Genomic DNA, 24,674 nt, shown 5'->3' with positions numbered 1-24,674 from the left:
ATGGAATTTACGTCATAAAAAAACATGGCGGACTAGTTATCGCACGGGATCCGCTACCTATTTCTTTTCTTCGATACATTGTGGCTTGCTTATTCAAGAAAACGGGATACTGTTGAGCAGGTACGTTGCTACGAACGTGTCGGTGAGATTGTTACGGTCGTTTGAGTCACACTACTTTGATAGCATGAAGCTATATCTCAGACAGGCTGCCACACTGAAGCATTGTTATGGGGTGTAAGCGCTGCCTTGTGCACTTTTCTACTTGCCGTGAAAAGGTGCGCTTTATTTGGCGCGAGAGTCGTTTTTGCACAAAGGTGTGGTCGCTCAATTATTTAGTAGATTTATGTTTACACTAACCCTAAACGCTCTCCCATGTGTCGAACATCGCTGGCCTTGACAGTTAACCGAACAGCTGAGACTTAGCTGGAAAGAGCAGTGGATTGTAGTCAAAACATTCTTAGTTTTGGTGCAGAAGTTGGACAAGTTGATTATTTGTTGTACTAAAAATAGTGTTTTATTGCTGTAAACTGCCTGTGCAAAATATGTCTTACGAAGCTCTGCAGAGCCTGTTTTAACGGTTTCTTAGTTTCCATGCAACAGATTACATGTTTACTGTAGCTAAACATTTAAATAATTGGTGGCAATCAAACTAATTGTGCTAGCTTTTAAAAACGGATAATTTTTTTACATGTGACCTTGCAAACGTATTCATAGCCATTTGATTTCATCTTTTATTTCATTATAACCATAAAGTTACTGCCTTTTATTGGTAGTAGCTCAACAACAACTTTAAAATGTTGTGCATAAATGTTAAGTCAAAGGAAAACAATTAATTGCTATGAAAATGATTGTTTTTAGACTGTAATTTTTGCCAATTCTTTTCTGTAAAATTACATAGCATTTCAGTGAAAGTGGGTCGTCTGCCTACTTGAAAGTTAATTTAGATCTCAGTGGGATTCAAATCCAAACTTTGAATAGGACACTAGCATGCCAAATAACTGAACGAACAGTTCTACTGCTCTGGCTGCATGTCTTTTTACCTCCATATTCTCAACACTCTGCTGAAGCAGTGAAGAAAGTCATCACCATAGCATGATGCCACCACCATCTTTCACTCAAGGCATGGCCTGTTAAGGAAGATGTGTAATGTTAGTTTACATGGTGTTTATGGACCACAAAGCTCAGTTCTGTTGTCATCTGATCAGAGCAGCACATCTTACATATTTATTGTTTCCCCATGCATTGTGGAAACTGCAGCACTCTTTCATAACTAATATTTAATTGATTTATGCAAAGATGTGCTGTAAATTCAAATGGTTGCTTTCGGGTTTGATTTATCCGTATCAGAGTAAAAGAGACTGCTTTCAAATGCAAGCAATTTTTCTTTAGATTTTTATTTCTTAAATATCTTGAAAACTATATAAACTGTTCTTTCCACTTCACAATTATGTGCTACATTGTGTTGCTCTATTGCATAAATTCCCAATAAAATACACTGAAGGTTTGTGATGTAATATGACAGAATGGGGGAAAATTTTCAAGGGGATATGAATATTTTTTCAAGGCAATCTATGTTCTTATGAATTCCTTCTTTACATTACTAGATGATTATTATAGCTAATCAATAATACAAGTGTATGATCCTGTGGATGTTTGATTGAAATTACAATGATAAAAGACAGAAAAGGCAAAGAATAGCATGATAAACCACTTTATCACAGCTGTAGCTGAGAGTATGTGAGGATGTAGGTTTATTATCTGATCCTGATTTTATTTTGTTATCAGGTTGAGAGAACTGATGAACATGTAACTCTGGACTTGGAGTTTCCTAGCTAAGGCTGTCATTTTGTGGTAGGATATACATATGATTCATTAAATATTTTTGCATTAAGTTGTGGTTGAGTAAATATTTTTGAAAATATATAAGCTAAGCAAATTGCTCTTTAACTGTCTGTCTTAAAGACTTTTAAAGTAGCTGTTAAATAATGACTTGCTATCTCTGGATAAATTGGTCTTGCAGTTTTAACTGCACTGCTTCGTAATCTCTGGTCTTCAGGTTAAAATGTTTCGTCGGTCGAGATTCAGTGTCCGCCCCAATGTCGGCACGGTCGGGAGAACGGCAGCGGGAACGCCTCAGGAACCCCCAGCAGCAAGCCAGGAGACAAGTCAGACCCAAAAGGAACCAAACGAGGGCAGTAACGCTTCTCTAGCAAGCAACTCTGACGCGACGCCATCAGAAAACGCTCCCAGTACGAGGTGAGTGGGAAAGTCGACTCAAGCTACTCGAGTACCTGTAGCTTTTTCTGTAACATTGAGCAGCTATACTAACTCTTCAGATATTTGTTTAGGGATGGCAATGACCAGAACGGGGACGGCGCCAGCTCCTCAGCATCAGTCCAGAGACGGAAGCGCTTCTCCATCAAGCCCAAGGTGGCTCCTGGTCGGCCTCCGGCCATCTCCCGGACACCAAAATCCCCCGTCAAAGCAGCCTCTACCCCTTCAGGTGACAACGTGTGTGGGTCAGACCTAGAAAAGCCATCGACATCGAGTCAGCTGGCGAAAACGCCAGCCCCTCGAGGACTCCAGTCCCCGAGGCGAAGGAGACTCTCTGAAGATGCAAAGCAGCACAAAATACAACCAAAAGTTGGCCCTGTCTCCTCTGAGAAACCAGGACCTCCGTCTGTTTCTCCGTCTGAGGACTCGCTAAAGCCAACCCATCTGCCGGCAGACCGCAGCAAACAAGTGGAAAACATTTCAACCAGTCAGGCCAAGGAAGTTCATTCAAGAGCACACGACAGAGTGCCACCTTCTATACCAGACAAGGAAGCTACAGAAATATCAGAGAAAGCAAAGACTCTCATATCATCAAAAAATGTAATTTCAATGACCCCATCAGCGATGTCCCTGAGCAGACTCCTGAATGACCCGTCAGACGTACAGAGGATGCTAAAGGCTCGGAGGCTGAGAGAGCTGCTGAGGCAGGAGCGCTCCAAAGAAACGGTTGGCTCAGGATTATTCATATTCTCAGCATACAGGAGATTTAACTTCATTACAGTTTTTCTTATTGCTATTAACAACGGTATTATTGGATATAAATAAAATACTGCATCATTTTGTGTTGCAGAATCTCAAAAGAGCTAAAACACGTCGAAAGGACTTCACTTTAGACCCAACAAAAATGACCATGAGAGACCTCATCCATTACCTCCCTACGTCCAATCCCATGAGGTACGTTTCTTGACATTTTCTCCAGGTCAGCATCTCTGAGATGATATTTCGTGATTGTGAATGAAGCTGCTTTTTTAAAACCTGATTTGTCAATCTTTTCAGATCCAGTTTGGAAGAACACAACGAGGAGAACGAGACGGTGATTCCACCTTCGCCAAGAAGAGAAGGGTGTGTTTGTCTCATTATGCCTGATGGCCTTACTGTGGGTTTATTGATGGAGAACATTGGGAAAAATGTTACTTAAGATGTCTCCATAAATGAGAGTTTCTTATTTAATCTTATTTTGATATAACTTTGAATACCAATGGCAACATCAGACGTTTGCTTGACTCCTTCTGTTTAGCAAACGTCTTATAGAGTTTAGTTGCATTTCTAGTGAAAAGTTGAAGTGTTATCAACAAGCCTGTGATTCTTCTTAATAAAACAATTTAAGTGTTAATTTATATAAAAAGAGCAAACTATTTAGAGATTTAAAACATTCCTTTTTGAAGACTAACATACTTTGTGTTTTGCTCTTTAGGTTGCTATGGCTTTATCTGGCCAGCAGGTGTCACTGTGGTCTGCTAGAATTTGACTTTATTGCTTTACACCTTGATGAGAGGCGTTCAACAGCAGCGAGACTTTTTAAATTTATAAACACAAATTTATCTGAAGATGAGCTCTATAGGAAATTACTTTAGGTACAAAATGAACATAGCTTGCATCTGATATAAAATAAAATATGAAAAAAATGACTTGTGAGCATCCTCTGGTGGTGCTTATTATGCATGAAATCTGCTACGTTTGAACTTTGACCGCCTTTAGTACCCTTCATCCAGAAATGCTCTTGGCGTGCCGTCTCAATTTTGGTTTTCACTTCAAGCTAAATGACATTAAATGAAGGAATATTTTGGATAAAGTTACACATTTTTGCCTGAAATCCACAGTGCAGTGGGCTGAATAATGTCTCTTAAAAATATGTTTTATTCCAACACACATTATGTTTTCCAACTCCTAAAGGTCAGCGGAGCGTCCTCCGGTACCTGAGGTCACCCCTGCCAAAGTGAATACCAGAGAAGAAGAAGAGGAGGAGGAGGAGGAGGAAGAGGCTGCGGCAGAGGAAGATCAGGAGGAATCTCTCATGGTTCCTCAGCTCAAAGTAGCAGAAGACGGCTCGCTGATTATTGATGAAGAGAGGTAAGCAGAGTTCTTCACAGTGCGTTATGATCCCTCTTTGTTTTGCAATCAAGTGATGTTTGATTGTTTTTCTTTTTTGTGATTTATCAAACCTCCTCTCAGCTTAACGGTGGAAGTCCAGCGAGCCAAAGGGCCGAACCCGGCGTCCGACAGAGACCCCATCTTTGAGAGAGGCTCCACGACAACTTACTCAAGCTTCAGGAAATCAAATTACTCCAAACCCTGGTCGATTGAAGGTTCAGCCCACACAGATTGTCGTTTAAATTTATTGCATGGCTGTGATGCGCTTGAATTTATTTTTGACATATCTCTGTTGTTTGGTTTTCCTCAGAGACCGACATGTTCTACCTGGCAGTCAGCATGGTGGGGACAGACTTTTCCATGATTTGCCAACTGTTTCCACACAGAGGTCGATCAGAAATAAAAGTAGGATTATTAACTACTTGTAATATGTGTATTTACAAGACATAAAGAGGCAAGTCACAGGCGATCTAAATGTACAAGCATATATAATTTTTCAGAACAAGTTCAAAAAAGAAGAGCGAGAAAACTCCTGGAGGATCGACAAAGCTTTTAGTAAGTGCTTGTAGTGTGACAGTAGGTGAGTAATGATTGGTGAATGTAATTTAATGGGAAATTTGCTTCTTAGGAGAGAGGCGAAAACTGGATATAGAATACTTTTCTAAGCTGCTGGAGAAAATTATGGAGTTTCAGAGAGAGAAGAAGAAACTCAAGTCACTCGTTGGGAAGAACAACAAAAGGAAAGCCAGAACAAAGCCAAAGGGTAAGAAAGGGCCTCAGCCGTTTTAAAGAGGTGTTTCATAGGTTTGTCTCATTTCTAAATTGTCTCATTTCTAAATCTGTGCTTTTATTTACAGACAAGAAACCGGCAAAGAGTCTGAGTGACGTTGAGGAAGAGGATGAGGACGAAATTCCCGACTTGGAGGAAGAGCAGGAGAAGGAGAACGAGGACCAGTGTAACGAAGGGGAAACTCCTGCTTCTGAGCCGAAGAAAAAACGCAAAAAGAACGGGGAGGAAACGAATGAGGAGAAAAGCAAAACAGGTCCTGAAAGGAAAAATCTGACTCTTGTTTTTATAAGTTTGTTCCTTTCTGACCAGTAGAGATGGACCAGTCAGAGATTTTGTAGTTGAAAAAGGATTTCACTTCAGAATTAAGAGTATTATAAAAAAAAAAAGATAATATTGTAAGCTGTTTTTCAAAAGTAAAATCAGCTGGTTTTGGACAACCAGCTGTTCTCTCGAACTCAAAAGGTGTGTTTGTTAATAAATGTTCGAAATGTCCCTTTGATGTTTTGAGTCTTCTTTTATTTTTTTTCAGCTGAAGTACCCGAAAACTCGGAGGCGACACTTCCTGAGAGCCACACCGATTCAGAAATGTAATGCTGCGCAGTAGGTATGAACGCAACACTTTTTTGAATGAAATTGAAATTGAAACTTTTTGGTTTGCTCTAACATTTAGGTCTCCAAACGTAAACACAACCAAGGATCCGGTCATCAAGCCAGCCAAGCTGTCACGAGCCAGAGCACCAAAACCGCTCCTGCCTTTGGGCCTGAAGCGAGGCAAAAAGGGGAAAAGTGAAGAAACCCAGTCAGATAAAGGAGATACGAATGCGAGTGAAGAAGAACAGGTTATTAATTTCTATTTTGAGCCATCAAAATGTTCTTTATGTTGTAATTTTTTCTTATTTAAAGCCTGTTTATGTTTTAGGTGACTAAAAATGAATCAAATGCACGCAAAACTAGTAGGGAAAAGTTTTCTGGCGATGACATTTCTTCTGAAGAGGAAGAGGAAACGGTAAAGCATCAAGGACCCACCAGGTAAATGAATCCATCTTTTGCCAAAATAAATGATAGAAGACCCCAACTGATTAATTTCTAATCCCCAAGTTATTTACAGTACAACATACTTTTGATCATTTGATTTGTAGATATGGAAGAATCCCCAAACCCAATCTGGCCTTTGCTTATCCTAGCAAAGATGAATTGCATTCCTCTGAAGCAGAAACGTCTTCAGCCTCAAAGTCCAAACCCAAAGTTGCTCTGAAAAGAGGCAAATCACTGAAACCGCAATCCGACCAAAAACCCAAGAAATCCAAACTGGTTACTCTCAGATCCTCCAAGCCAGACTTTAGTGACGACGAGGACGAAGATGAGGAAGATGGATGTTGCAGCTCCGTTAAAGGCATCGTGTCTTCTGGCCTGCACTCGCTGAATGCTGTGATTTCAGAAGTGGACGACCCTATGGCCGAGGTAGGAAGCAGAAAATCCCCCACTTAAACGCCACCGAGACGCATCGTTCATTTCCGTTTCTCCTCCAAACATTGTTTGTGTTTCAACTATTTTTTTCCCCTTTTTTTCATATTTTACTTTACATGTTTTAACCCCTCCACTCTTGACCCCTCCCATTCCTATAATTAGCTTGATATCTTGGCCAGTATGCCTGATATGCTGGGCATCTCCCAAGATGCACTGTGTCCTGATTCATCTTGCCATCAGACACAGTATGAGACAAGCACTGCTGAAGCATGTGATCATCAGCTGGACCTGCTGGTTGTAAGTCATGTATGATTAAACTGTGCTGTGTTAAATCTTAATCCCCAGTTACACCTAGTGTTGAATTTATTCTTTCTCGAGTCCAACCTCAGATGTTCAGTTTAGATCAAATTTATTCCAATGTATTATTTGTTTGCTTTGTTTTTCATGAGTTATTACTGCAGTAGTTTAGCTGTTTTGTGAAATACTTTGACCTATAACACAATAAGTTTTAAATGAAAAAAAAAACAACAAATAAAAAGTCTTTATATTTCTTATAACCCGAACTAAAGAATCACAGCTCCTTAGTATCAACAATGACGACTTAAAGAACCCGTACAGATTCTTTAGTATGGTTCCATTCTACAAGTCAAAAGAAATAAAAGTTCAACACATTTCAAACAAAACCGATTTGAACACCTACATTAACATCTTCACACACATATTTTTAATTTAAATTTTTTTGCTGAACACAGACACAAGTAAGTGAATTTAACTATGCAAAACTGCTTATGCGAGTCACAAATCTTGTTCTTTATTTTTGTGCCCTTGAGTTTTTCCACGATTTTTTACACTGGAAGTAGATTTGTGTCTTGTGGGTAGTGTGAATGCCTGTACAGCAGGGGGCGCTGCCAAACTCATAATAAACCAGAAATACTTCAGGCAGATTTGCTAAAAAAGACGAAACTGTTTCTATGACTGTTTTAAAAATGGCAAAACAATATTTTACATACAATAACTAATTAAAAGAAAATATTTATATTGAGCTAAAATAATAGACCCACTGCACAAAGAAATAAGGTCTTAGTTATAATAGACCTGTTGTGGTTTGGCCTTCCATAATCTGGTTCATAGAAATAAAACACAGTGATGCCCGATGTATCGGCACAAACATCTGTACTTGCTGATGTTTGTCACTTTTTAACATATCCTATTGTCCCATAATTAAAACCACACTAATATTGACAACCAATATCTATTTCCATCTTATTGTCTTTTTTTTTTTTTTTCGGGCGAGTGAGGGGAGGAAGTCGGCCATTTTGACAGAGATGATGATATACGATATATAGTCATAACAGTAATTCTAAAATCAGATCTCAATATCGACCCAATTTTTACATAAGTGCATTCCAATTAAAACACATAGTTTTGAGATAAATTAAATGTACTGTTGTCTTGAAAGTCAAATAACATGCACATTCAGCAATGTGTTACATTTACAGCTTACAGTGCCTTGTAGACGTATTTACACGTCTTGATTTGATGAAATACTGCGTAACCGTGAGATGGAGATGGAAATTTGTACATAGTTTTTAAACATGTTTGTGGTTGTGAAGTGACATTCTCAAGAAGATCAAGGAGCATGAATACATTTGTAAAGCACTGTGTACTGCTGTGAAGATTATGAAGAAGTGTAACTGGGGCAATTGTGCATATTTTGTGTGTCTGTTTCTTTTTTTCTATTGACATTTAAATCTCTTTTTTTTCTGTTGCAGGATGTTATCGACATTATTACCTCAGAACAAACAGAATGTATGTTATAAGTTCATTCTTTGAAGCCTCTGGTGAATAGAAAGTGCAGCATGTTTTCAGAGACTCATTTATGCTTTTGTTTTTTTAACACTCAGTTTCTCAGGATGACAGCTATAATGAGGCCGCTCAAACCCTCTTGACCATCGGCAAGGTTAGTCACGTCTGTATGTCAACACAGGGAGAAGTGACTACACAAGCCTCTGCATCAGGTAGGAGCATCAGAAACCACTGAATTCCTCATCTACGTTTGGATGTTGCTTTATTTAAGTTGAGTTAATGTATACAATGTTTAATTTCAGGAATGGCAACGGATGGGAATAAATCAGACCACTTGGATGAGCAGATTGTGGCTGATGCGCAAAGTGCTTTGTCTACTGCATGTTCGCAGACAGGCGGAGAAATTTCAGAAACTGTTGCTGGTGTGGACCCAGGAAACCTAGAAATGAGGCACAGCGATACATCTCATGTTAAAACCACTGAGCCAAAATGTGAGGAGCTAAAGACTGCACAGAGCTCAAATAACAATTCTCCGTCAACCAAGGTGGCGCGCTTTTCTAAAGTGAAGCCAAAGCCAAACCTTGGGCGATCTTCAAGGACCGCACCTCCAACGATCCAAACGGAGATTTCCAAAAAGAAAGAGGCTGAAGAGAGACGCTCGGTTGGTGCTGTTGAAGCAACCTCAAAGAGAGCAGACTCTGATGAAGCATTGTTAGAAGATGGTGATTCTTCTAAGGAAGTTCGACTAGCAGAAGAGAAATCTGGGAATTCCTTGATCACACAAGGTTGCTCCATGTCTTTATCCCAGGTTGAATCTAGTGGGAACGAAGTTGCCAGAGGTACAAACTCACCCAGTCATAAAGGTGCAAGTGTTGCACCTCGTGACAGAACTGTTGAGTCTGATTTAAGCAGCTCTTTGGAATCCAAGTCAGAGTTGACGTGTATTGTACCAGAGCCATGCACACCTTCAGACTCAATCCAAGACAGCAGCAGCAAACATCCTCCTGCTGAAAAAGCTTTACCTGCCAATCAAAAGAGTATGGGTGTTTCTGCACCTAGAAGGAGTCGGTTGGCAAAAATCAAACCCAACCTTCCGCAGATGTCAAGAACTGCAATGAATAAATCTCAGACTGCAAAGACAGACCCACTCACTACGTCAAACTCAGAATCCCAAAAGCAAACCATACCGGATGTGGAAACCCAATCCACCAGCTTTTTGTCAAGAAATGTCGACGTGTCCCCTCAAGCAGAACATCAGAATACTCTTAAGGTTCTTTCTAGTCCAGAAACACAAGTTGAATATACATCAAATGTAGAATTAGCTGCAGCCCCAGAACAAAGTTGTAGTCATGCTACATCGATCTCCCCTATAGAAAACAAACCAGCTAATAAACAAGAGAGTAATCTCACATCTGCTCAGTTGAGAAGAAGCCGTTTGCAGAAGGTTAAGCCCAAACCAAATCTAACCCAGACTTTAAGAGCTACAGTAACTAAACCTCAAGCCACAGAAGACACAGCAATCAAAAGTCCTACAGAGTCGACATGGATTCACTTGGAAGACACCCACTGTGTTTCAAGGTTGAACCCAATACTGGCTTCGGACTCCATTCGTGTATCGACAGCAAAGCAGGTTACAAACAAACCTGCATCTACTGAGATTGTTAATCAGGTCAACATTGAACATTGTCCAGTTGACCAAGGTCAAAAGCAAACCAGCACCGAATCAAGTTCGGCTTCCAAGTCCACAGATAAAGCTTCAGATTCTCTCGATGAAACAAGTGAAATTAGTTGCCATGGTGACATGACATCACATGTTAGCCGAACAAACTTTGATTCTGACCAAGACCAACGCGGTGAACCTGCTGGGTCTGTAAGACCTGAGGAAGAGTCGGCTGACTGCAAACCTGACGGGGAAAATGCAGCTTCTGAACAGCCGAGGCGAAATCGATTATCAAAAATCAGACTTGGACCTAACATTTCTCAAGCATCAAGAACTTCAAAGCTGAAACCTCGAACATCAGAAAGCCAATCAGAGAAGCACGCAGATCCTGAACCGGACCCAGACCCAACATGCGGCCCGTCTTCGGACAAAGAAAGTGGAAATAATAATCCTGTGATGGAATTAACTCCACCTCTTACCTCTGAATCTTCAGAAATGAAAAAGACACTTTCTGAAGCAAAGAAGCAAAACTTTAACGTCAATCCTGAACTGATTAAACAAGAGTCAACATCCAGTGAAAATCTCATAGGTGCAACATCTTCAACCTTCAGCAATAATAGCCCAACAGTTAAAGAACCACAGTTTAACGAAGGGTCAAACCTTAATTCAGGAGCAGATCTAGAAAGAAGCAACGTTTCAGCTTGCTTTGCACCCTCTAAAGAGTTACAAGTCAGTCAGAAGGAGGATAAAGTGCCATCTGCTCAGCTGGTCAAAAGGAGTCGATCACAAAAACCTAAACCAAATTTATCACAGACCTCAAGACCTGTAAGGTCCAAAGCCGATGACAAATCTGAAGTCCAACCCCAACTCGGTGCACAGCAGACAACCGCAGAGAAAGAGAAGTATTCTGAGTTCACAGATGCAAACCTGACAGCTCAAGGTGGACCAAGTGAGAGCATAAATGTTTCACAAACAGTTAAATTGGCAATAATCAGCAGTGCAAAGATGGGCAGTTCAGCCCGAGACCAGTCGGAGCCTTGTGTTGCTTCGGCCCTTGATCAAAAGGATGACAAATCATACGCAGGAAACTCAACAACTACGGAGGCTGTAAGAAGACCTCAAAGCAAGGCCTCTGAGCAGAATAGAGAAACTGAGGAAAAAGTACTAACAAATGTTGAAGTTTCAAGTTCAGCTGTCACAGAAAAAACGCCTCAACGAAGGCAGCGCTTTTCCAAAGTCAAACCCAAGCCCAATTTAGAAAAAAGCTGTAGAGTTGCAGTCAGAAAGCTTCAGTCCGATGATCACAGCAGACCTCTTGAAGACCAGAGTAAAGGGATGTCGTCTGTTGCATTGGAGCAACCGCTGGAATCAACTGAGGACAAAATGTCAGATAAAGACCCAGCAAACACTGACTGTCTGTCATCTGGAGATTGCAACTTGGCGATTAAACCGAAACCCAACCTGCGCTGCAGCGGACGTCTTCAGCAAACCCATCCAGCTGGAAACACAAAACCAACGGAAACAGGTTTCACGGTTCTCCTGTTCTCTGAGCAATTCTGACTGGTTTGGATTCAATAACTAATGGGATTTAAACCATTTTTCTTCTCTTTTCCACAGACTCTGACAGTACTTTGCAAGCCTTTGGTGCCTCTAGGGAAATCAAGAAATCTGTATGTGAACTTAAAGCCGACACCCATGATCCAGAAAAAGGAGTCCTTGAGAAATCGAGTGAAAAAGACTCAGGTGCAATTGATTCTCATTCCTCTGATAGTCGTGTTCAGCCACAATCTTCTTATGGGGTAAATATGCTTCTTTATTAACAAGACTCTTTCTCAACAATGTTTTTTATTTCTTTTTTTTTTAAATAAAGCTAAATGGCAACTATTATAGCAGCTTCTTCTACAGGCAAATTTGGCTTGCTTTTTTGTAAGTTTAAAGTGAAAGGTGTTTTTTTTTGTCTTTTTTTTTTATTATTCAAAAAGTCTTGTGTACAATTGTTTCAATCCATTTACCTTGCCAACCCTTAACATAATTCAGTGCAACTAATTTGGCTTTTTGAAGTAATCTAATTTGTAATTAATCCCAATATAATCCAGCGGTGAAAATAAAATTTTGAAGATCAAGGAATTATTTTTTTTTTTTAAATCGCAAAAAAAAAAAAGCTGGAGTTTTTCTTTGTTCTTGACAAAAACTCAAAATGTGGAAAACACAAGGGGTGAGAAATACTTTCCCAAAGACTGTAGAACAACCTCTGACTAAATAAGTCTGAGAAAGCGTGCTTTGTAGTGCTGAGTGTCGGCACTTTGATCAGCGATGGATTGTACTACACAAAAAAACGCCGTTACTTTCCCCTCAAATTTTCTCCCTTTGATTCCTTTAATCCCAGCATAAAACATCAAGTACCGAGGCGATTCAGAGAGATCCGCTCATGTCACAGAGTAAGTCAGAGATTTTCTCCCGCTCGCGTCGATTTGTTTGAAGTTTGCTTTCTCTTTCCTGTTGTTTTTTTTTTTTTTTTGACTGAATTATGCCTCGCTCCCTCTCAGTGCTGCCAGAGCAAGTGCCTTCAGATCCAGACGAGCCCTTTTTCATCCTCTCCCTGACGGAGATCCCGGTCCCCTCAGCAGGGGAAGTGGGAGCGAGCGGAGCCCAGAACCTCTCTTATCTTCCCGCAACAGGTGCATCGGGACAGCAGCCGAGGTTCGTGTCGGCTCTCCGTCCGGGGAAGTTTGGGGTTGTTTAGTTTCGTTTCTGATTCCCCCCACTTCCCCCATTTCTTCTCCCTTTGCAGTGTTTCTGAGGTGAGTTTGAGAGCAGAAGAAAACCATCCGGAAGTTTCTGTTGAACCTAAAGTCCTCAAGAACTCCGTCGCTGAGGCGAACGAAACAGCCGGTGATGATTTAGGCGACAAGGAAACTCGTCTCAGCAGGTGAGGAAGAAAATCGGAGTAATTCTCCAGATTGTCAGGTTAGAAACTTTTAGTTTAACTTTATTTTCATTTGTCACAGGAAAGCCAAAGTTTCCGCTTGTGACGTTTCCGAAGCGAGCGTTTCTGAAACGAGGAGTTCCAAGTGTAGAAAAGCAGCAAGTAGGAGAAATCAGAAGAAAACTCCAACCAAAGCAGCACAGACATCTTCAAAACCTGCAGCCTCTGCATCAAATTCTAATATTCCCAGTCAAACTAAAGCAGCAGAGGCAGCAGCAGAGGCAGCAGCAGAGGCAGCAGCAGAGGCAGCAGCAGAGGTGCTTGCGGCACCAGTTTGTGCGCATATTGACCCGAGGTCTTCGTCTACGGTAAGGAGGAAACAGATTTGTGTTTGCTAATGTTTGTTCTCCAACATGAGCTTTATAAAACCTAAATGTTTGCTCTCTGTCGCAGGCTTTCACTTCCCCGGAAACGGAGAGCGGCTTTGTCGACAACGAGCCTACGAGCGTGTCGCAGTACTTCCTGAGTGACATCTTCACAGAAGTTGATGAGGGATAAAAGCCGCAAAGCACTTACAGTTCCACTTTTTTTTTTTTTTTTTTTTTTTTGACGCTCTTATATCGTTTCTACAGTGGTTTATTTAAGGTTGTATTTTATTTTTTTTACTCTTTTTTTTTTTTTCTCAGTTCTTTTACCAGATGTATTTCATAAACTTTAACAAGCACTTTGAATGTGTACAGATGTACTGAAATGTGATTTTTAAGCTTCTGTCAGTTTAAATACAAATGTGAAACGTTGTAAATATGGCCGACAGAATGAGGGAGACTGAACACGTGGCAGCTGACTGACGCTTTACTATCAGATTTCATAAACCAGCTGTGAAAATGTAAATATTGTGCAGTAGAACTGATTTTTTTTTCTCTCTTTTCTCCATGTCCATACTTTTTCAGACTTTAGGCCGTCATTGGTTTTGAATAGAAACTCCATAAGAAGAAGACATGTTTGCATATATTTTATTTATTTTTTTTCTGTGTTCATCGAAACTTCAAAAGATGTCATTCTGTAAAATGGACCAGATCCAATGTTTTCCATATGTAGCTGTGTGTGTCCTGACTTGTACAGATGAGAACCAGTCAAAATATTATATTTGATACCTTGAACTACTTACGTTTGCAACTTGAACATCCAGTGTGTGTGTGATATTTTTTGAGGCGTGCAGATGATTGCACAATGCAACCAGAAGTTGGTTGCCACAAAATATTAAATGAATGCTTTAGATTTATTAGATTTAGTGACTTGTTTGGTCCTGTTAAAGACTCTGAAATGTGGGGAAAATGATTAATAACACCAACAACATTGTAGCATTTAAGTGCTTTATGATTTAATATAAGCAACAAATATTTAATTGAATTAATTAATAGAAATATGCTTTTCAGTTGTAGTTGCTTTCTGCTGTCAAATTCCCTCTAATGTCACTGGAATACTAAATATTTCTCTGAAGTGTGACGTCTTAAATAAAACTGTCAGCCACTTCACTGTCTGATGTATTTGTTATTGTCAGCCAACGGATGATTTACATGGAAAATCTGGCTGAAATCTATAAGTTATCTACTTCAACACTGTAATAAGTTTTTCTTATCTTATGCAGTTACCGTGATGTCATGTAACTACATGCATTTTCTCTCCTTTTATTCATAAAGTTCTTAAACGATTTCTAAGTTGCTGAAAGTGCCATTTATTAAGTTTTATAATTAAACCCTTTAATGGACAGAAACACTTAAGAAAATTCAACATGCTATTAGATCACTTTCATGGCACTCTGGGCTTGTTTTTCTTTTTTTACGTTTAAATACTTATATGTTTTAGTTTATTTTCATGCCCCACCTGCTGGTCTGAACAGGCATTGCTACACACAATTATCAATTCCCATTCAAGGGATTTTTTTTTAAACACATTCTGCAAAAAGCAATTTATCAACTCCAAACACAAACATGCTTGTCATTTGTATCATCTTGCAGTGCAAGTGAAGACAGCAGCTGTCAGTGCAGGCCTAATGCTCTTAACTGTCTCGTCAGTTCTGCCATTTCCTTTTTTTCTTTCTTTTTTTGACAAACCTTGCTGTCAAAGTTTTGAGACAAATGTCTCAGCCTTTTGTTCAGAGACCAGTTCAGAATAATAACTGCTGGCGGTTCAGGATTTCAGCTCGTCTGTGTTTGTTTAAAAGTTAATCGAAACTTGAGCTCTGCAGCGTAACACCTGTTTCCTCTTGTATTCTGACGTTCATGTTTGATGGATGAGCTTCAGGCGTTGAAGTCGGAAAGGCCTCCCAGCTGTTTGTGTAATCAGGTTTAAATCAGGACTCTCCACTCCAAAACATTCAGATCTGGGAAAACACATGTTGGTTAAATGAAAATATCACTTTAAATCCAAATCTGTTAGCGTTCTGAATCATTTTGAACTTATCTCTAATGAAGGCAAGTCTGAGAAATCTTAACATCTGAATATCTTCTTTTTATTTTTTTTCCCCCAGCAGCTTACAGACATTACCGGCATCAACTGGACTCCACAAATCTTATTTACTTGTCTGAATATTTAAGTTCACTTAAGATGTATAGATGTGGCATTTGAAAATGCTTCTTGTTGGGATCTTGTGTGAGTCTGAGTCGCTCCTGATTGGCTGCTGGCCTGCAGCAGGGACACACACCTGCAGCTTGTTGGATCACCAGCCTGGGAGGGTTTAAGGAGCTGCAAGGCTTCCACTCTGCTGGATGAAAACTCAAACATGTTTGTCTCTAGCTTGCTGATGACTCTTCTGAGAACTCTAGAATTTATGTGACTCATCTGTTTTTGTCTTTCTTTTTTTTTTAGCTCCACTGTCTCTGTTCACTCTTCTCTCTCTGATTCTCAGCGATCCTCTCGTGTTTTCGAACCAGAACCGTGTGCTCACCTGCAGCCGGATCCTATACTTCCCTCCCCTCGCCTTCCTCCCTCTGAGAAGCCCTACAAGGTACTATAAGCCCATTTAACCTGCAACGTTAGAATTTCTTTCAACCGTTCTGACCTCACTGTCGTTAATCTGCCTCTCCTCCTGCAGATGATCCCCAGACCGGAACCAAGGAGAACTTCTGCAATATTCTTACCTCTTTGTACACATTTAAAATAAATGCTTAAACTTGCCTCTGTTTCCGTGTGCGATTCTGCATGGTGCTTGTTCTTTAAGCCCTTCCACCTTATGGTTTCTGGACAGCAGTCGGCATTAGTGAGGGCCTTAATTTCAGTCCAGGATCTGCTTGTGTCTTCACAGACAACATGTGAGGTCCTCTAACACGAGTGATGTTTTGTTTGCATCCAACTTCACTTATCTAGGGGCGATATTGTGGTTTCCAGCATTTACAATGGCATATGTTGTGACTTAAAAGAAATTTGACACATAAAGCTTTGAACTTGGGTCTGTCTCTTTAAGAAATTCCTTACTGAAACTCTGCCTTCAGGAAGTTATCGTATCACTCTGCTAACGTTTTTACCAGTGTTCCACTGAGAAGCGGCTCATATGAGCTCAGATGATGCACAGCTTCCAGGTGTTTTGCACAGCTGCATGGTTGCCATGGGAGATCAAAAGATTTCTCAGACATGCAGGAAAGAATCATGCATGTAAAGCTCTAATTTCAAACCTTTTTTTTTTCAGGTTTCAGCTTGGTTAGGAACTGTCTGCATGAAAAACAAACAATTTATTTCCTGATTTGAGATTTTGATGAATCTCCATTTTTGAATTTCTCTCTCTTACAGGGACAAATTTTGGAAAGTGACCAGGCAGTAAGGAAATACTCCTGCTGCTTTTGAGTGGGATCTTTGTTGCACAATGCATGCCAGTTATGCAAGGTACCAATGATCCTTTCTCAGGAATTACTGAATACCCTTCAAATTAATCACACAATACCTCAACTCCATTGTAAATTCACAAATGAACTGGTTGTGTTCCTCTAACTTTGATTCCCCAAATGGAAATTCACAGTAAATTTTTCATATGAAGACTGTGACAAGACTGACTTCCATATTTATTTATTTATTTTTACACTCATACATAATGATTTATACCGCTAATACTCTATACCTGGGCCTGCATTATTCCCGCTATAGAACTGCTTGAATGAGCGAGTGTACTGTTTGAGGCTCTAATCCTTCGTGCTCCAGCCTCTTGTATGGAGGCTTAAGATTGTTTTGATCTCTGCTGAGTAACTACCTGCTCCGTCTGCAGATCCAGTCCGAACACCGGTCCAGTCAGCTGCAGGATTATCCCTCTGCCAGAGAGCGCAGCCCGAACAGAACCTCTGAGGCTCAGCTGAGTGGAGCCATGGCCGACAGGCACCAGGTAAGTAAACGGAGGAGAAAAGGTTCCTATGCTGAAAACGATAGTTCTGATGCGCAGATCAGCGATTATTTTCTCTAGTAATAATTCGTGAGGAAAAAAAAACCCATAAAACATTTGTCATCAGGTTTTTTTTAATATTAAAGGGAGAAAACTCTTATATTTATATACTTATTTATTTTTTAACCTATTGAGTGAGGTACATATTGATTATCCATCGAGACTGAATCCAGACCAGCACGGCTGAATTATGAAACTGGTTCTGATCCCCCCCAAAGCTCAAACACATGACTTGTTAATGTAGCAAATACGTTGTGAATCCACTACGCATTACGTTCTATAACAATTTTGAGATTCAAAGATATGACAGCATTACTTTTGTTGACAGATGGAAGTTTCATCGGATGCTAAATCAACAGGAAAATGTGAACTTCAGGCAGAATAAAATGCATTTGACTCATTTGAAATGCTGTCGATTGTTTTTGGGGTTGCGATGAATAACCCAGTGGTGGAGTCCTTCAGGCCAAAAGCTGTATTAAACATATACTGACTGCAGACCATACCATGGACACAATCAATACATTACAACCATGAATAAACCAGCAACTGCAGCTGTATTCTTGTATGTTTGGTTAAAAAAGGAAGGGGGAAAAAGTTCCATTTGGGAATTCTCACTAATGTCGAATGTCTTCTTCCTCTGCAGTTTTTAGTGTTTGGAAACGGACACAAAGGACATTGTGTTTTGTGTCACAAAAACTTTGCATCGGTTTATTTAACAACTTTGTCCTGGATTGCAGACATGCCCAGTTCAGCCCTTGACTTCTGGGAGCTTATGCAACATGTCTGGAGGTTCAAAGCCTGGTTTCAGCATTGTCTGTCAGGTGTTTCAGTCGAGGTTACTAACGGACATGGTTCTCATTTTTACGTGTACGGTCAACGTCAGCAAAACTCTTGCACTCGCTTGAAAGTGCAAGAGGGGGAAATCTCCACAGAGTTTGATCACCGTATTTTATCGACAAGCTGAATTGTGACAAGAAAACTGAAAAGCGACGAGGCCGAAATGATCCCACGTTTCGTTGACTTCCAAAACAAATCGGACCGTTCAATTATCTTTAGCACGATGCGCTTTTCACACCACGTCTGAGTAACCAATCAACACTGAAACTTGCGTGAGGAACTTTGGTTATCAGGGTCACTGATTCTTGAACACTTGGGCTAGTCCAACACTTTTGGTAAGAAGCAAATTCATAGAGCCGATGAAAGAGAAAGTAGTCTGAATCTTAGAGGATAGTAGATGCTCTTTGTGAGGTTGGAGCTGATTATCCCAAACATTTCATAGTGTTCAGTACAGTTGCATAATGATTAACTGTACAGGGCCTTGTATTAATTTACCTTAAACTTTTTCACATTGTGCCACATTAATGTTACAAATATTTGTGTACTTCACTGGGCTCTCTTTATAAAAGTCCAACTCAAAATGGTGCGTATTTGTGATGTGTGGGGGGAGGAAAAAATCTGAGAAACGCTCCATGATTTGGATCCAATCCACCGAAATCAGTTCTTTCTACAACCATCTTTTCACTGCAGTTATAGCTGCAAGTTGTTTTTGGTGTGTCCACCCACATGCAGACCCGACGATTTGCCCATTCTTTGCGAAACGGCTCCAGCTCAGTCAGATTAGACGAGGCTTGGTCTGTCTGGGTGGATCGTTGTTTTCCTCCAGGAAGATGAACTTTTGTACCCCGGTTAGTCTAACGCAGGTTCCAACAGGTTTTCTTCTGGGAGGTTTCCATCTATCTTGTCATCAACTCCTCCTAACAAGGAGTTGATGAAGAGATGGATTACGTTTCTGTTTTATAATCAAACACAACTACAAGAGAAATTAGTAGGAGAGACTGTAAAATACCTTGCAGGAAAAGTTCTTTCAGCTAATTGTCATTTTCTGGTCTGGGCTTCAAATTCTTGGAATACGCTACCATTTTAGCTAAAATATTACATCATTCAGGAAGTCATTTATCACTACGTCATCAAAACTGCACTCATGTTTTCAATAATTTTTCAATGAACCGGTGTTTTTTTTACATGTTTTCTTAAGGAATTTAATTTGTATTGATGTCTTCTGTAAACGATGCTACTTTTTGAAATCCATTGGAATCTGTCATAAATCATAGATCATGTATGCTTTTATGCATGTCAATTGTATTTTTTTATTTTTTTTTAATCCCTTCCATCAACCTGCTACTACAGATGAAAATTTGGATAAATCTGGCACACTTGCGTGATGCATGCATTGTTCCCTTTATGAAATGAATAAAATCCAAAACTCAAATTCAAACGATCCTCCTTGTTCATGGTTACGTGCAGCGTCATATTTAACGCACAGCTTTTGTCATTTCGGTTTCATCTCGGCGCCCCCTTGTGGCAAACTTGGCACAGTTCTTGCTACTCATTCAAAAAGATCAGTCATGTGGAAAATAGTTGTCATGTCAACAGTCCCACCTGAGCTGTGGACTTCTGAAGCTCCTCCAGAATTGCCATGGAAGTCTTACCTGCGGACTTTTAGTTTCATACTTCACAAATCTGGAACAAGCTTAGAAAATACTGTTGACTTAACAACCTGGAACCAACATTTAGTTTTATACCTAGTTAATGCAGAACAAACTTAAGATCCAGAGATCGTAGTTTCATAGTTTATAAACTATGATGTACTTCTTCTTATTAAACACGGGGAACCAATATTTAGCTTTATTCTTACCAAGTAGCAACCCAGAAAAAGAATCAAACATGGAGACACAGAAACTCCTACTAGTTTATAAATTGTGGAGCTCTTGTTCTTATTACTAATCGAGAACAAACTTTAGATCTAGAGAAACTCCTCTGAGTTTACATTATGTAGTAGTTTCATCTTTTTCTTTTGTTTGTTTTTCTAGCATTTCCTTCCAATTCATGTAAAACACTTTGCCTTATTGCTGAAAATGTTCTATATAATTAAGATTCCTTTACCTCGCCTTTCTAATGCCTGGGTTTTTTTTTTGTTTTTTTTTTTGTAGCGCATCCTCTGTTCTCAGTGTTGTCAATACAGACTTTCTTAGATGCAGGTGTCACATTATGCCGCCGTTTCGTCCCCAACAGGATGAGAGAGTCCTGCAGCAGATTGAGAGGGAGGTGCGCATGCAGGAGGGAGCCTACAAACTCCTGGCTGCCTGTTCCCAGAGAGATCAGGCCCTGGAGGCCTCCAAGAGTCTGCTGACCTGCAACGCCCGCATCCTGGCTCTGCTCGGCCAGCTGCAGAGGATGAGGAGAGCACAGATCTTGGAGAGAGAGGGACACGGGTCAGTAGAAGCACAGGGATTGAGCGTATGCATGATTTCATGGGAAGGTAATTGCTCAGGGAGATGCATATAAATGAGGAACTTAAAAAGTCTTCTTTTTTTTTTCTTTAAAAAGCGAACCGAAGAAGTAATTTTTGCACAAAAAAAAAAAAGCACAGCCTGTACCAACAAACGAGATGTCAGGCGAGGTTACTTGGAGATGCATGAGCTGTGTTTATATTACGCAATGAATAGATCCAGAAATGTCCATTTCTAAGTTAAATCTTCAGGTCTGAGAGTCGTGAATATGCATCTGATGTGTCAATACTGCTTAAGGGAATTACTTTTCGATTTAGAATAGACAAAAACTAACAAAACACATTTTGTTTCTTTTATTTTCTCTATTTCCTGGACGTGGGTGGTTGGCTGCTGGTTATTTTTGACAGCAGGATATCTGAAGATGCAGTGCCATGTACTGGGAAAGTGTCACTTTCAGGTAACAAAATGTCTTTGTACAAATCGTATTTGTTTAATCCTTTGTATATCAAGAGCCAAGTTTGTCGTGCAGCTGCTTGTTGCAACAAACTTTTTTTTTTTTTTCCATGTCTGACTTATTAATTTGCACTCTGCAGACCTGCGAATCCCCCTCATGTGGAAAGACTCAGAGTACTTCAAAAACAAAGGAGGTAAGCAAATGGGATCAGGTTTTCTCTCAATAGGCAAATATCCAAATAAAAGTTTGGCATATTCATTGTAAGAATATAATTTTTTTGTAGGCATTTCTGTGCCTGTATTAGTATTTTTATATGTAAATGTGACAAATTCCACACAAAAATGTAATAAAAATCCCCAATAAAATAATCTTTTCTCCATCTTCAGAGCTGCATCGCTGCGCCGTGTTCTGCCTGCTTCAGTGCGGCTCAGACATCCACGACACCGATCTGGTGATGGTGGACAGGACGTTGACTGACATCTGCTTTGAGGACGCAGTCGTATTGTAAGGCAAAATTTCCACAACCGAGTTGACGCGTTCCAACGTGCAAGATCTTAAAGACCTTTCACATCCGCCCAGCGACAAGGTGGGTCCGGGCTTCTCACTCCGCGTCGAGCTCTACAGCTGCTGCGCGGCCGAGGATTTCCCCCCGGCGGCCCCGGCTCCGGCTCCCAGGAGAATGAGCTTCCTGGGAGGCTCGTTGGGATGCTCCTCTGGGAAAAAGATCCGTGCCGCGTTTGAGTCTGCGTCTGCGTGCGGCTCCATCTGCCCCGGTGGAGGGACCGCGAGGCCTGGACATGTTTCACCTCCGTCTGCACTGTGGGCACGGTCACTCTCCTTGAAACACGTTTTATTGTTGTTTTTTTAAAAGAGAGTCTAATTGTATGAATTTCTTTGTATTCACAGGGGCCCAAAGTATAGCCTGTTGGCTCAGACAACACTGACTGTTGAAGATGTTAGAGAGGGTTTCAAGACCCATGATTTAACACTTTCAGCAACAGGTAATTTCCTGTTTTTTCCCTCTTATTGTATTTTTATTTTTTTTTTAAGTATGATTTTAGGCTTTTTCCCCTCCCACAGAGGATAGTCCATTCTGGTTGCCTCTGTATGGAAACATGTGCTGCCGCTTAGTCGCTCAGCCTTTATGCATGACCCAGCCAGCGATAAGGGGCCAACTCAAGATCAAGGTGAATGCTTACTGTAACTTTTTTTTTTTTTTTTTACCACCAATCACAACAACTCCCTTTGATTCTGATTTACTTGCGTGTGTCTTTATTGCTCTCACTCAGCTTGAGGAGGATGCAGATCACTGGGGAAACTACTTCTGTGTCCTCATAGGCCAAACTCTTCTCTGCTATGGAAGTGGAGAAGACCTGGAGCCGGAGGACGAGCCTCTGCTTGTAATCCCCATCACAAAGGTTGGCTTTTAAATATGCAAAGTCAGAATGAAGTCAATACAAAGATGTAGAGATTATGCTTGGGTTGGTTACAGTCGCATGACAAAACCACTAGAGGGCACCGGTGAGAAAAGCTGTTTTGAGCGTCTCACGGTTTGAATCCGGGTTATTTCTCCCCACACTCGGTCAGATATCACACTAATCTATTCAGTTATTTATTATAGTAGTTTAATAATGATTTGTGAAAATTTGCTTGTTCAAAGATCAGAGTATGGAATGAATTCAGTCAAATACAGCTGCAGATGGACACTTAAAGCAGTAAAATTGTTTTTATGTTAACTTGCAGCATCCTATACACTTATAAGAAACCTTGTCATATTTGTTCATGTTATAGCCATAGATAAAATGGATCGTCTTTGCAGTAACGTCATTCCCCGCTGAAATTCACACCCTTAGAGCATTTATTGCGTGTTGTGGTAAGAAGAAACATTCTGTGCTGTCACAATTATTTTCTAATTAAACAACTGTAACTGAGGTGTTTCTTTTAAATATACACTTTCATTTTTAATTTGACACATTATTCATATCATTTACACAAAGTCCATGAACACAGATGGATCTCCACGTCTTTAAGGAAAAAAATATCAAGACATTGCACTGTTTGCAATTATTTGGAATTATCTTTAGGCATTTTTTTTCTAACTCCAAGCTGGATAAATGTCAATGCCTAATGGATTCAAGCGTAGCAGGGAGAATGTGAAAGAAGGAGATCGATGCCCTGCGTATCAAAATGTGTATATATGAGTCAACTTCTTGTCTTTTGGCAAAATGGACCAAAAAAGAGATTTTTTTTCCCCCCCCCTTTGAGTCAGTTACAGGACCAAACGTCTCGTTTGAAATTGCTCTGATACTGGAACATGATCACTGAACCATCCAACGTTTTGTCGCAGACAGTCAATAGGATGACAAGAAACGTGTTGAGAATCGAAGATGCAAAGTAACTGCAGAAGATTTGACAAGAAGTGTGACGTTACCTTGAACTCATCAACTTATACTGCGCTGCACCGGCTGCAGCGTATAGCAGAGGGAAACGGGGAAGCAACGAGCCGTCAATGAGAAAGCAGAGTAGCAGCTCAGATTATCTGTCATACCATTCTGTCACGACATAATGACAAATATGTGAAGGGAATGTTTTTTGTAGTTTACATACTGTTGCTTTTAAGAGATGAAAATAGGTGTGGTGTGAAAATGTTTTTCATTTAGTTGCATGATCATTATGTAAAGCAACATTTGCCCAATAGCTGTGCACAAGCATATTTTTAGAACCTCAGAAAGTCAAAACCTCCCTTTACTTTCCTTAAACATTCATGTTTGAAGTCTATTAGCGTCTTGGATTAATTGTGTAGTTGATTATTAAAAATGAATCCTCAACAACAGGACTTGACTTATTGCACCCAGTGACATGTACATCAAAACGGAGATTTACACGAGCCATCTGTTTTTTTAGCTACATTCATTTATTAATTTTTTTTAAATGTTGGTTTGTAAAGAAATAAAGTTGTTTACCTCAAACCATTCATTCATAGTTGAGGAAAAACCAGTCTGAGCTCCAGTCTACTGATTCATAGCGCTTCGACTTGCGACGTGTAATTTTAAGCCCTCTGCAGTTTTTCCTCAGGCACTGCTGCAGGGCGTTTGTGACGGTGTAACTTGTACTATAAATATGATGGAATAACTTCTAAACTAAGCCACAACGTGTTATAGGGACCCCTATTTAAATAACTACATTTATCAATATTGCACCTGGATAATCACACAGTGCAAAAAATGTTGGAAGTTCAAAAACATTTCACAAGATGAAAGGATACAGAGCAGATCGTTCACCATTCCTCTTTAGGTGATCTAGAGAGATTGTACAGCCACCATCCCTCCTTTAAACCCACAGTAGATTTTGGTNTTAATAAAACAATTTAAGTGTTAATTTATATAAAAAGAGCAAACTATTTAGAGATTTAAAACATTTCTTTTTGAAG

The 24,674-nt window shown here is 40.1% G+C and overlaps 2 protein-coding genes and 1 long non-coding RNA gene across 8 annotated transcripts; 2 read left to right on the top strand and 1 right to left on the bottom strand.

Moving 5' to 3' along the window:
• Positions 1–14,606, top strand: LOC103135864 (transcription factor TFIIIB component B'' homolog). Of its 5 annotated transcripts, none has more exons than XM_016669839.1 (27): positions 1–120; positions 1,786–1,851; positions 2,057–2,256; positions 2,349–3,000; positions 3,125–3,228; positions 3,331–3,396; positions 4,228–4,404; positions 4,507–4,640; positions 4,736–4,830; positions 4,926–4,980; positions 5,054–5,188; positions 5,283–5,468; positions 5,745–5,802; positions 5,886–6,054; positions 6,135–6,244; positions 6,355–6,676; positions 6,845–6,979; positions 8,455–8,491; positions 8,587–8,700; positions 8,791–10,656; positions 10,696–11,673; positions 11,766–11,947; positions 12,535–12,586; positions 12,695–12,848; positions 12,940–13,077; positions 13,157–13,442; positions 13,528–14,606. In XM_016669839.1, exons 3-27 carry the CDS (start codon positions 2,063–2,065, stop codon positions 13,630–13,632), a joined length of 6,504 nt encoding a protein of 2,167 aa, XP_016525325.1. In that variant the 5' UTR covers positions 1–120; positions 1,786–1,851; positions 2,057–2,062; the 3' UTR covers positions 13,633–14,606. The 5 variants fall into 5 exon arrangements, with proteins under 5 accessions (XP_016525325.1, XP_016525324.1, XP_016525326.1 ...); XM_016669838.1 differs by having other exon boundaries at positions 8,791–11,673; positions 13,157–13,334; positions 13,368–13,442; XM_016669840.1 differs by having other exon boundaries at positions 8,791–11,673; positions 13,157–13,337; positions 13,380–13,442.
• Positions 13,695–15,837, bottom strand: LOC107835878 (uncharacterized). The gene is made up of 2 exons (XR_001661704.1): positions 15,779–15,837; positions 13,695–15,457 (listed from the first exon to the last, which is right to left on the bottom strand). It is a non-coding gene; the product is annotated as an uncharacterized LOC107835878 (long non-coding RNA).
• LOC103135865 (rhotekin-like) lies at positions 15,454–22,835 on the top strand. Of its 2 annotated transcripts, none has more exons than XM_016669847.1 (11): positions 15,454–16,081; positions 16,861–16,953; positions 17,330–17,443; positions 20,573–20,772; positions 21,201–21,247; positions 21,384–21,437; positions 21,631–21,748; positions 21,824–22,063; positions 22,151–22,245; positions 22,325–22,431; positions 22,534–22,835. In XM_016669847.1, exons 3-11 carry the CDS (start codon positions 17,426–17,428, stop codon positions 22,672–22,674), a joined length of 1,020 nt encoding a protein of 339 aa, XP_016525333.1. In that variant the 5' UTR covers positions 15,454–16,081; positions 16,861–16,953; positions 17,330–17,425; the 3' UTR covers positions 22,675–22,835. The 2 variants fall into 2 exon arrangements, with proteins under 2 accessions (XP_016525333.1, XP_016525332.1); XM_016669846.1 differs by having other exon boundaries at positions 21,198–21,247.
• The last annotated feature ends 1,839 nt before the right edge of the window (positions 22,836–24,674 follow it).

The sequence above is a fragment of the Poecilia formosa genome, unplaced genomic scaffold, assembly GCF_000485575.1.
Source record: "Poecilia formosa unplaced genomic scaffold, Poecilia_formosa-5.1.2 Scaffold28, whole genome shotgun sequence".
Taxonomy (NCBI): Eukaryota; Metazoa; Chordata; class Actinopteri; order Cyprinodontiformes; family Poeciliidae; genus Poecilia; species Poecilia formosa.
Note: the sequence above shows the minus strand (reverse complement) of the source record. Positions and strands in the feature narration are given on the sequence as shown.